We start from the raw sequence: 13,128 nt of genomic DNA, 5'->3' as shown, positions 1-13,128 counted from the left end.
TTGTTGACATTTGCATTTACCGTCTGCCAGGCGCGCTCCAGGAGCTGCCTGGCTAAAGGTAACACAAATGTCAATTAAGTGGGGGAAAACCTGTGCCTTCCTCCTCCCCCCTCCCCTCATCTCCTTCCTATAGGTTCACATTCCAGTGGCCTATCCAGGTTATTTCTTTGCTTCAGTGGCATCCAGTTGCCCGGGTATGGCAGTTCTTTAGCATGCAGGAATGAAGCTTTGTGATCCAGATGTGCTGCATTCTTATGTTTGCTCTGGTTTTCTGTCTGTTTGTGGTGCTCAGGATCTGATGACTTTTTTAGGGGGCAGAAACCAGCATCCTCCCATATGCTGCTAAAACTCACTTCCTCCTGCTCCTTCCCCCAACCTGGACAGATTTGATTTCTGTTTAGAAGAGGTAGAACACCCAATTATTTTCTGCAACAAAAAATTAGGAATAGCACCGTATTCTTCCTCACAGTGCTTCCCATCTTACCAGCAGACCAGAGAACAGCTTGATATGGGAGTGCTCATCTTCTGTTGCTGTCAGATCTCTTCTGATAGAGACCTAGTTAGGAGCTAATAAATCCTGTCCTCCCAGCAAGCAAAGACGTTGTATTTTGGATTAAATAAAATGTCACCTGTTGTAGTTAGATGCCATGTTGTGCTGTTTTCATAATGCTCAACCTTTTGATCAGTATATCTGAAAAATAAAAATCCTTAAATCCTTTTATTTCCCTTTTCCCCCCTTTTTTTCCCCTTTTCTCTGCATGCATTAGCAGGAGAAATGGGGGGATCCACCACAGACCTGCGCAGCAATCCTCAGCTTCTCCCTCTGCCTCACTGCCGGTCCCTCCTTCTGGTCGGGAGAATGGGAAGCATCGCTTTGCTCACCGGGGCACCTGGAGCTCCTGCCACCCTGCATCACCCGAGGAGCAGCGGAGCGGTGGCCTTTCTGTGCCCAGCAAAGCCATGTGGGCCATTCGGAGGTACTGCTGGCTGCCTGCCGCTGTGTTGTGGTTTAGTTTGTAGCCGATCTTATATTAAAATGGTTTATCCATTTTTTGTTAACTTTGGATTACCCATTTTTATCCTGAAATGTGCTGCAATTTTTCTTGTGCTACTGGAGAGGGAAAGAAAGGGGAAGGTGGAAGGAAAGTTGAGGAAAGAAAGAGGATGGAATTACAAAGGGTATGTATTCTGCTTGGGAATAAGAGAGTATCTGATGGCTGTCCATGTCCTGAGACTTTCTATCCTAGCATGATATTAGGCAATGCTCCTTTTCCCAGCTTATGTGTGGAGAAAGCCAAAACTGTAATGCTGGTTTGAATGTGAAGAGGGTGCATATGTGCATGTATACAATAATGTCTGAAATGAGTGCAGTGTAAGCAGCATATTATGTGATATTGCTATATATCTACATATGCACATGTCTGTAGGTATGATTTGTGCACATAGGTGTACATACATGCATATGTGTATGCGTATTTATGTATATATATGAAAGTAGTATATATGATAGCCGCTTCTGCTTTATACTTAAGAACGTGCATGTAATGGTGAGAGCCAGGCTTGAGCAGTAACAGAAGGATTTTCACTGGTCACATCCAGCAGTTCTTGGCATGATCACTGGGGAAGGCAGGAATCCAGGGCCACACTCTGGCATGGGACCAGCGCTTGGCGCCCTTATCCCTGTGGAACTGCACAGAGTTAGTAAGAGCATTTGAGGTGGTGTGACTCAGCAGCCCCCCACGGATGTGTGTCAGAGCGTGGGGGTTTTTCTTTTAACGTTGACTTTTGTACAGTCTCCCTGGTAGCCCTTGTCCAGCTTGTCCTTTGTCGCTAACTACAAAACACAGTACGATTTCATTTAGAGACCTGTAATAACAAATTGCCCTACACTACCTGGTCCTTGGAGAAAGTGTTTTGTTCCTTAAATAGATCAGAAAGATAGATCAGTTCTCTGATCACTTAATGGTTGGCACCTGAACAGGCCCTGTGCAACACTCCTGAAATCTGGAAAAGGGAGTGTTTTATTCTCACGTAGCACCCCTCATTAATCAGTTCAGTAGGAGCTGTTTGTTTGTTGTTGTTTATGTTGGGTTCTCTTATAAATAGTCTTGCTGCATCAGTAGTGATGACATTTAAGCATTACATGGGATCTGTAGCTTCTCGTATCAGAGAGTCTGTTTTCTTTTTTTCTGCAGATTAAATGGCTCAACCCACTTGAGAGCTTCTGCCCTGCATGTGTTTTGTCTGATTGATCTGACTTGGGCATGGTTGGGTTCTGCTTTTAACAAGGAAGGGAGTGGCTTTGGTCCAGTTGCCTCTCAGTGTGGGAATCTGTGATACAAAAATAGTACCGAATTTGAGGCTTTTTGGAGTGGGTAAGTGCTGGGTGCTGCAGCACGGAGGCTTTTCTGGCTGTTGGGAACAGCTTCTAAAATTGTTTGTTCAAATTTATTTCTTCTCCTGTATCCTAGATGTTCCACACAATTGGAAAGTGTGGGTCACTCTGGTAACTTCTGATATGCCAGGCCAGAATGGGCTGTCCAAAAGTCTCCTTCGACATTTTGCCTCCAAAGTTTAGGATCTGGTGGGGAGGAATAACGTGAGCATGACACTGGTGCAGCTGCTATTTGCTCTCTCCATGTTTCTCTCAATGCTTCTCATTGACATTTTTGTTTGTTTCCTTTTCCCCTGATGGATACTATGGTGGAGGGTACCAATATAAAAGGTATCTCCTGTCTTACTCCGTCTCTTGTTCCTTGTTTCTTTTATCCCTGTTTCTTTCTTTCTTCCTACTGCTCCTTTCCCCTCTCCTTTGCTTTGTACCCTTTCCAGACAGCCTCACCCTGCCGCTGCTTTTGGGAACATCTCTTTCTTACACCATGGGGAAAGCCTCTGCTTTTCCAGCTGCAGCAGAGGCTGCAGAAGTTGTGTTGGAGAGACTGTACATGTGGGATGGCTTTGGAGGGAGCTCATCCATGCTGCCAACTGGCATTTGTTTTTCAGCAGCTGCCTCTTCGAGTGTTGTGAAGGATTTCTGCACATGGCAAATCTAGCTCCGCGTGTACATAGCTGCTTTCTTTTTTAAAAGGGTCTCTCATGGTGCAAGCTGCTCAGCTTCTCTTTCCAAGTGACTGACTGTGTACAACACACTTGCGACAACCTGTTGCCTGCTGATGGTTCACTCTGGGATGCCCAAAGTAGAGCTGGCTTGATCCCAATGGCTGAGAGGGAAGCCTGGTGCCAGACATTTATATAAGAGTTGTGCCTGAGAGCCTTGGGAGAAAGCCTGGGATGGGTTAATGGATGCTGCACACTGCTGGCAACCTTCTTTGCTAGTTTTTGCCTTGCTCTGAATTCCTCTTTCCTCTGAATGCTTAGAGGATAACTTCTTGTTGCATGGAATGACAGCGTCTTAGTGCCTGAGCAATTTGACCAGTGCCTGCTTGTCTAATGTCAGTGGTTGCTAGTCAGTATAAAAAACCTAAATATGCTGCTTCAGCGTTTGTAATTCCAAGAGACCTTCTCAGTTCACAACCACATGGAGCGTGCTTGCAGTCATATGGAACAGCAAGAGTCAATGTATTGCAGCTCACTGACTCTCAAATGATGTTCACCTCACGTAGAGAGAGGTCTGTGACCACTACCTGGTCTAATTGCAACCTTCTCCTTACTTCCATTTGCTGACTCCTCTCATAGGATAGATTAAAATAGTTGAAATACACTGTACACTGTCTTTAGTGCTATTGGCAGATTATATGATATGAAGTAGGAACCGCTCAAGGCAATTGCTCTATTAAAAGACAATCCATCTTTTCTAAAGTAAATTCTTGCTATAGATGAAAAAAGGTAGAAGGAAAAAAACTGCAGTCACTAATACACAAAATTAATTGCACAATTTCTCTTCTGTGATCGATGTTTCTCTGACTGGTGTAGGTCTGTTCCGTGCAAAAGGAAAGATTTTAAGTATTTCAAAAACTCCAAAGTTGGAGGGCAGGTTGGGTAGAGTGCAATAGCTGCTGGTACCTTACCTAGTGCACCAGGTTGCTAGTTGTAATGCCTTCATTACAGTAAAATAGTTGTTCACTGTTTAATAGGTACTTTTAAGTACTTGTGATCAATTACATTCCTATTTAATAATAATTTATTACATATCTTACTACTAGAGCTAACTGAAAAATGCAGGAAAATGTAATGGAGGAGTTAAGGGAATCAGTCCAATTAGTAGCAACTGGAGTTAGTTATGTAAATTCTAAGTACAGAATGATTTCTGTTCTTTATTGTCACTTGTTCGTCAGCTATTCTGTGAATGTGGGTGTTACAGTCCTGGATGCCTTCAGGAGTCTGGTTGAAATTGCAGGTTTTATCACCATGATTTATTGCCATTTTGGGGGATGCTGGCATATACAGTGAAACAGGGTAGCTAGGATCAATTACGATTTGGATCCATCTCCCTGAATTTTAAGACCTGAAAGAGACTTGTGACTGCATGTGTACTCCTATAGGACATAAATGGAGAAGTGCAGGCAGGAACTTTCACGTCAAGCTTGTACTTCTGTTTGGGGCGAGGCCAGACCTTTAGTGCTTTCACTGTGATGGTGCAGTATACATATATGTGTCCTATTAAAAAGCATTATCACTGTCAACACTTCATTGCTCACCATAGTGATACTTTGTCAGATCCATGAATATGTTAAAACGAGTTGTCACAGTCCTTCGTGCAAGTTGTGTCTGTAGTTATTGTCACTCATTTTCTTTCTCTTGATTTGTTGAAAACATGGAAAACAGAGAGCTGGTTTTGGTTTGGAGTGTTTTTTTTCATTTTTTTCTTTTACTATTTTTAATTTCAAGGCTACATATAACTGTAGTCATGCCGTCTCATACATGCCTCACGCTCAGCATTGCTAAATGCTGTCCTACCCGTGGATACCCTCATACCACCTAATCACCCTGATGGTTTTGAGCTTTGAGCAATGATTCTATGGTGAGCCCACAGTCTAAGCTTCTTGAAAAACAAGACTCCTTAATAGCTTGCATACATTTGAAACTGAAATCTGTTTATCTTTGGTGATCTAAAACCTGATTTTTATTGCATCTGCTGGTGGTGATTTAGCTGGTGAGACCTTTCTTTTAGAATGGACAGTAGATTGGTGTTAAAGACTGCCATTTTCCTCATACATGAACTGTTATATCGGATTTTTGTGGTGGTTTAGTTTTGGTTTGTTTTCGTTTTTTTTTCCCCCAGTTGACAGAATGAGGGAACAAGCAGGTGTACGTGGAGCTGTGTTCAACATCATCACTTTAAATCTCTGTATGTGCAGAAGAGAATGAGGGAGCTCACTACTTGTTAGCACTGTGGGATCCAGGCACAAAACCCTATTGATCCAAAATTCAATGAAATCCTTCGGACTAAAGCAGGGATAAGTGTGATCTGATGACTAAACCGGCAGTGATGTGCCTTTCTTTTGCAGTAGCAGGGGAAGGAAAATGGAAATGCTTTGCAGAATGTGGTGCATTCCAGGGATGGCTGTGCTGGCCCTGAAATTGACATACTATGGGGAAAAGCATGTTAAGGTCATAACATGTCTTCCCAGAGTCCCTGTGCAGCATGTAGCCAGTGTTTGAGTTGAAACAGATGCTGCTCTCCAACATGAAGGAAGAGCGGGAAGGGGGGATCAAAGTGTTGGCACGCATAACTTGCGACTACGTAGGAATTGCTTGGTGTTGATTTGGCTTTCCTCACTGGGTGCTTCTATTCTAATTCTTGTGTAGCAATGGGTGGGTTTTTTAATTAATATGCCAGTGTAGCACTTTCCTGCTCTAACATGAAATTCCTGTTCAAAAAGCGGAGGTCTCACCTGCACTTTTTAATGCTTCCCCTTGCCATGCAGTGCAATGCTGTTTCCTAGATTCATAAACAACATAAGCAGAATAGTGTGACCAGTTTCCCAGATACAGGATTTAATGTGTGCGAGCTTTATCTTTTCTTGAAGAGGGAGTTTTGCAGAGGAAGGTGTGGCTCAGAATATGAAACTGCCTGGGTTGCAGAAGTGTGAGGAAGACCCTTTCTGTAAGATGTGGCTAAACTTCACTAGGTTGTTCTTGGCAGCACTCACACACCCTGAAGGTCATTGGTGATCATGTTTATGCATAAAGTGCAATAGTAAACAGCTCTGCATACTTATGAGAAAACACTAAGGTAACTATTATTAGTGTATTATTTTGGTCAGGGGCAAACATACAACGAAAGGAAAACCTGGATACTCATTGCTGGCTTAAAAGGTTCTTGCCGTGCAACAGCAAAACAGCAAGGAAGGGATATAGGGCTTTGAAAATGCCAGAACAATAGCGGAGGAATTCCTGGAGAGTTTGGGGGTCAGCCTCTGGTGAAAAAGGTCTGGGGGTCCAGCAGTCAAAATGATTTTCTTCTCTAGGAAAGCAAAACGAGTAACCTGGAGCATTAAGCAATGGAACCAGCCAAGGCTTTTCCAACTTCCTTCCTCTCTCACTGGTAATCTCCAGAGGGTTGTGAGGTTTTGAAAATAAAGGAGTAAGCTCCTTGTCGGTGATGCTCTGAGCAAAGATTGGTGTTGGATTGCCTCTGTGTGAAAGGAGAGAAAAGGCAGTGCTGGATTGTCACTGGTCTTGGGCTGATTTCTTTTTTTTAGGGAATTGATGTTTAAAATTCAACTGAGAATAGGACAACACAATTTTACTTCAAAAGACAAGCAGGGCTCCGAGTCCAAAGGCTTAGAAAGGCACAGTTTGTGCTGAAAGATGACAGATAACTGTCATTGTTATCCTGATAACAGTGGGATGATGTTTCTATGATGTTGCAAGCTTTTGTTAATTGTAGCAGGTTCGCTAAGGCTCTGCCATGCTTTTATTCAGTAGGCTTAAGTTTTGAATGAAGCTTGCCCCCCCTTGGGGAGGTGTATTGCTGAGGTGGATTTATTGTGTGATTTACTCTTCTCTGAACTTAGTTCTTTAGACCATTTTTTCCATCGTGAATCTGAGCAATAGCTCTAGCTACTGCTGTGTCTGTGTCATGTCTCCTTAGGAAATGTATGCTAGCAATATGTGAATCTCGTTCTCCTTCACCTGCAGTCAGTAATGACATTTATAGTCAGGCTGAGATGGTACCTGAGGCCACCAGAAGACTCTGCTAGAGTCTACAAACATGGGAGAGGTGGGTGCCTCTATGCTTAAGGCTTTGGATTCAGCCAAGGATTTATGCGCTCTGGCCTGTGACTGTCTTCCAGAGAATCCTTGTGTAAACCTGGGAGGAGAATTGCATAACTCTGTTCCCATAGCATGTGCTGGAAGATGAAGCACAGTAATGCACTCTTCTACCTCTATATTTGTGATGTGGTGGTTGGTTTAAGACTCTACCCCAAAAAAGCCAAGGACTCTCTGTTTTATGCATATTTGTGGCATTATTATCTCAGTCTTTGAAATCTGTAAGTGCTGTTTCAATGCAAGTAACTGAACTCATTGCTTCCTAACTGAAGTTTATTCACAAAACAGCACCGCTTTGGTATGGTGATGACTGATGTTGCATGCACACACAAAGACGTGTAGACATCATTAGATGCAAAATTACATACTCACCAGGTAAGAAAGGCCTGCTTTAATTTTGGCCCTGTTATGTGCTTATATCATGACAAGTCTTTAATTACACTGTCGCACACCATTTTTTCTGCATGATTCCTGCTCTATTCATTGTCCAGAATAGATGAGGCTCAGTTAATGAGCAACCATTCAATAGTTTGTTTCTTCCTTGTCCAGAGAATGGCCCCATGCACAATTTACTTCATATTATTCAATTCCTGCTCTGAGACAGATTAAAACCATCTTGATAATTTCTCTGTGTATAAACTACCAAGTGCTGGTATTTCCTTGCAGTTTGTTGCCTTCAGCCTGTAATCTTTTAAAGTACTTCTGGCATAGTTTCTGGATGTGTAATTTCCTTGCTTTTCAAAACAACTGGAGTGAATGGCCAGAAATTATGCAGTGGGGAGCCACATGGGTGTGAACAGTTGGATTGAAACCTTTGGATCCAACCCATTGACATCTGCCACTTAGGCAAGCAGACTAGCTGGTGGCAGCAGTAGATTGTGCTCTAAAGGAGTTGGTATTAAGAAACGAGGGACTTTTTCCCTTAGATATTTGCTGCCAGAGGAGGCACAATGACATCATGTTCCTTTCCAGACTTGGAGAATAAGCCCTGGCATGTGCAGCTTCTAGCGGCCCCTTCCTTCCTCCCCATTTTATTGTCCTGCCTTGTCTACTCTAGCCTGCATGCATCTCTTCCCTTGTGTTCTTCTACTTAGTCATTTAACTGCTTCCAATCACTGCCTCTCAGGCTCTGCCTTTTGGATCTCATGGCTTTCCTGAAAAGCTACTGTATGATGACATATAGGGACTGTAGTGTATAGGGACTGTAGTGTATAGGGACTAGTGTATAGGGACTGTAGTGATAGGAAAAGGGGTAATGGGTTAAAACTTAAACAGGGGAAGTTTAGATTGAATATAAGGAGGAAATTCTTTCCTGTTAGGGTGGTGAGGCACTGGAATAGGTTGCCCAGGGAGGTTGTGAATGCTCCATCCCTGGCAGTGTTCAAGGCCAGGTTGGACGAGGCCTTGGGTGATATGGTTTAGAGTGATGTGTCCCTGCCCATGGCAGGGGGGTTGGAATTTGATGATCTTAAGGTCCTTTCCAACCCTAGCTATTCTATGAACTCCCTCTCCAAGGGTCCAGCCTATATTCTTGGCCCCCAGAGTCCTTGCCCAGCCAATTCAGGGTCCTCCACCTATGGTCTTTGTACTGTGTATCACATCCTCCATGTGCTTCCCACTCCCCTGTCTTTTGGGTTCAGTCTCCTGCTGTGGGAGCTTTGCCCAACTATGGGGGAAGATCCTTCTTGGGTTTTCGAGCTGTCTGTGCTTACTGGCTCTTTGCTTATCTCCTCCCTTCCTCTGCATGGGTTTCTGTCCCATGGGCTGCAAAGCCTGGTTTCTTTTTTACCTCTTTTCTACAGCTTTGTGGGTTTAGCTCACCTCCACTCTGTACCCAGCTTGTGAGTTTTCCCTGTGCTTGCTGCATGGGTTTGAGGATGAGTGAGCCTGGAGAGCCAGGCAAAAGCCAGGAGCCTCCTCTGCTCAGGTGCTCGTCATGGCACCGAGCCACAGTTACTTGTACTCTTGGCTTATTTGTGTATGGAAATGAGAGCACTTGTACACACTTGTTTGAACAGAAGAGGCTCGGTTTTAAATCTTACTTCCTCTGTTGGATTGTTATAGCTGCTATTCTAGATAGTTTTGGGGTTGTTTTTGTCCTGCAGCACAGAAAAACACCCCTCTCCATATTTTTAAATCCTCTGAGAGGAAGTGGAAAGTAATAACCCCATGACTATTAATATATGACAGTATTGAGAGGCCCTGTTTATTTCAGTAAGCAGCAAATAAACTTAAGTAGTTTGGCTTTGGGTACATTAAAGGTCAGAAAATAGGGGGCAAAGCTGAGTATGACATTTTTCTTAGGTGATGATGACTTACCATGTTTTATTTATTTTTAGGGAAGACCTTTTAGCCTTTTAAAGATTCTTTAGACCTTCATTTAGTCCATAAAACTATGTTTTTGTGAATTCTTGAGTGGGAATTGTGCCTGGGACAAAGAACCATGCTGCGCAAAACAGAACCAGGAGGGAAAGTTAACGGCTGCCTTTGTTTGGGTGTTTTTCCCCATCATCTGAAAGATGCTGATCGCTTATTCATTCGTGTGCAGAAGGAATGTTTTTTTCCTCTCATTAATGGGAGTTGTGTTTAAGCCCTGCAGTTGCAGTCGCTTCATTGTATGTCGGCTTCCCTGTTCTCTGTGTTGCTAATTGGAAATCCCCAATTTGTAGGTGCTTTCTTGTTTGTCCCAGAGCTGACTCACAGGAGACTCTGTTCATTCCTTTCACTTCACAGGATTGCCTTTTATTCACAGCTCATGGCAGTCTCATTAAACCAGCGTTTGAAATAGCAGCGTGCCCATGTTCATTGGCTTTCTCTGAAAGCCCTGTAAACCAGTGTCAGGGAATTAACAGCGGCTCAGAAACAGAAAACCCTTAATGGCTTGCCAGGTCATTTTCCTTGCAATAAATCTGGGTTAGTTTGACACAGAATGGTATTTCAGTCGCCCAGGAAATAAAAAAACCCAAACCAACCACAAAACCTGAAGATAGACTATGATACCCATGTTGTTGCAGGTATTCCCCCAGAGCTAATCTAATTGAACAGTTTCTCTCTTACAGCTTTGACTTCCAGGCACATTTTTGGATATCTAGTGGAAAGGAGACATTTAGGCTGTTCTTAAGATTGAAGGATTCACTCATTAATGCCTTAACAGTTTCCAAGCTGGTCTGTGTCTCCTCTGTAAACCTGGTAATCACAGCAAGTATTAAGAGAAGGACAGCAAACTCTCAGGACTAAGTTAAGTGGCTTTAGGTTTTCACAAGCTGATACAAGCAATCATTTGCTCAAAATCATGAGGACACCAATCTTACCAAATGCAACTTTACATGGCTGTTTTGCGATGACTATTACTTTGTGTTTTGTGTTTTTAATGTGAAGTGGCTGATGAGATTTAATTCTTGGTTTAAAAAGACAAAATCTGTTAGCATGACTGATGCTTCTCCCATCTTCCCTGTATGTTTTCCAAAAGGAATAGGTCCTTCCATGATTAGAAACAAGTAGTATATCCACTTTCACATTTCTAATTCAGTTATCCCAATATTCTTTTCCAGCTAGTGCATTTAAAAACCTTAATCCTCTACTTGGCTTGGAAATGCTGGAACACACATTTGCTCCCAAGTGCAGATCTTTGAAATGCAGATTTTTTTTGTTCCTATTCTTTTAAGCAGTTTCCAGAATGTGAATGTCCAGGAAGCTGCAGCGCAGAAGGGACTGTTATAAATGCATTCCACATTCCCAAACACCCATGCTGAAATTCAGATACTGGCCAAAATGAGCCCTGAAAGACAAGGTTTGCTCTTGGGCTGTTGGAACACTGCTATTGAGTGTTTGCTTTGAGGTCTGACAGGTCTTGCAGCATCTGGCGATGCTCTGCCTTATGAATTCTCATTACCTATCACAACTGATCATGGAGTAGTTTAAATGAAAGCCTTCCACTGAAATACATTGTGGTGGTTGTTATTTTTTTCTTAAAGCCACCTTTCTCAAAGCTAGGTTTGGTTGTCTTAAGCAAGTATCATTCTTTTGTTGTGTGGATAATGCAGTTGTTCCCTCTGAAAGCTTCGGTTGGCAGCGCGTTTGCATAGGTCCTCTGTTGTCTGGTGACTAAAAGTCTGCTCAAATCTCTCCTTTTGTCACCTGTGAATCCCTTGTTTTTGCAAATCAGCTATTTCAGTAAGGAAATTATTTCAGTAAGGGAATACTAAGCATAAAATTTGTACTTTGAAAGTAAGTAAGATTGTACTTTGATTGTACTAGTGCAAAAACTATGGAATAAAATACAGTTCTTTTAATCCATGAAAGATGCCAACAAGCCTGCTGGATGTTCACTTTAACAAAAGGAAAATTAGAAGGAAGAACTCATCTCTGTTTTCCTCTGAGACGAGGACATTATTGATTGCTCAAGACAAAATTCAGGGATAGAGTAGTTATTGGTCGGGGTTGGAAGGGAGGGGGAACATTACCTTTATTTCCCTCCCATAAAATGCAGTTTTATCTCATCATACAACCCTGTTACATGTATCATTCTTGCAAGACCATGTTAGGAATTTCTGCAGAGACAAAGCTGCTGTGAAATGCCAGCCTTGGATTTTCCTGCAATATTTTGACATTGCTTGATTTAATTGCATTTACTGTAACCTCTGCCTAATCTCATGACAGCAGCTTGTATCACTGCCGCGCCTGTGAGTTATCTGTAAATACTTGAAGCAGGGATGTTTTTTCTGTATTTTGGTAGTAAGCTCAATTCATTTTGTTGTTCTCCCCCATTCTCTCTAGAGTTCATTATGTCACACATTTATTTCAGAGGATGAATTGTTTAGAGCAAAAATGGTTTTGGTACAAGCATCAGGAATTTTCGTCTTTAGAAAGCTGTCACCTGCTCTGTGATCCAAATGGCTGCTAATCCCAGTCTTTCTAATCTAGCCATTACAGATCAGCATTCCTTTGCTGATCTTGGCTGATGTACTGAGGTACTGAAGCACTATCATGACCCATTCATGTTCCTGAATGATATCTCCATTATGGAATTGCTCAATATGGAAAACCAAATTCCTTCGTTCATTGACCGTATAAGCTTTTGGAGATGATGAATAACTTTACACCCGGAAGGCATTTGTTCATCCATTTGGTGTAGTGCTGTGCATGAATATAGGATTTTTTTTCATGATATTTCTTCGGGGGAAGAAGCCCAAACAAATACTTTAACTTTATGCTAAGATTTGTCTGTGACACTCATAACAATATATTCAAAATAATAGAAAAACATTGTAGGAAAACTGTATGAAACCAACTGTCCATCTAGCTCCAGTCTCTGTTTTCTAACTGTGGTCATTATTAGGTGCTTACAGAGAAGAAAAGAATGGGAATAGGGCCAGTGTGAGGTTATCTTTCCTCACCGTGCATGCTGAGCATGTGCCAGTCAGTGATTTAGAGCCTATGCATGGGGATGTTTTATCTGGAGCACTGTGTTTAAGACTCTCCATGGACCTGTCCTCTGTGGAGTTGCCTAATTCCTCTTTTAGAATCCTTCTCTTCTCTGACTTTGAGGGCATCTTGTCACAATGAGTTCTGTGATTTTATTATACACTCTATGAAGAAATCTTTCCCTTTGCTTGAAAACAGAATTTCACTGGGAGCCCCTTGACTTTGTGTGATAAGAAGTAGAAAGTAATTTCTGTGGTTACCTCCTCAAGCCCTTCGTAATTTTATGATATCTTCATATGCACTCCTTTCCAGGGTGGAGAGGAGCCCTATTCTGTTGACTTGTCTCCTCACACAAAAGCTATTCCACGTGTCTGAGCCTTATTACCCCTTCCTGTGCCTCTTCAATCTCTATTAGATCCTTTGAAAATTGGGCAGAGGAAGGGGAATAAGATGCAGTACTCTGGATGC

At 42.4% G+C, this 13,128-nt stretch overlaps 1 protein-coding gene across 1 annotated transcript in view; it reads left to right on the top strand.

The window, feature by feature from the left end:
* The window catches only part of TMTC1 (transmembrane O-mannosyltransferase targeting cadherins 1), a 139,956-nt gene that overhangs the window by 17,160 nt on the left and 109,668 nt on the right, over positions 1 to 13,128 (top strand). The window contains exon 5 of the mRNA XM_061345846.1: positions 771 to 977. Within this exon, the coding sequence (XP_061201830.1) occupies positions 771 to 977 (207 nt within the window). The remainder of the gene's footprint in view (positions 1 to 770; positions 978 to 13,128) is intronic.

The sequence above is a fragment of the Neopsephotus bourkii genome, unplaced genomic scaffold (assembly GCF_033783945.1).
Source record: "Neopsephotus bourkii isolate Nb327-2 ecotype Australia unplaced genomic scaffold, CSIRO-AGI_Nbou_v1 NB_244, whole genome shotgun sequence".
Classification (NCBI taxonomy): domain Eukaryota; kingdom Metazoa; phylum Chordata; class Aves; order Psittaciformes; family Psittacidae; genus Neopsephotus; species Neopsephotus bourkii.
Note: the sequence above shows the minus strand (reverse complement) of the source record. Positions and strands in the feature narration are given on the sequence as shown.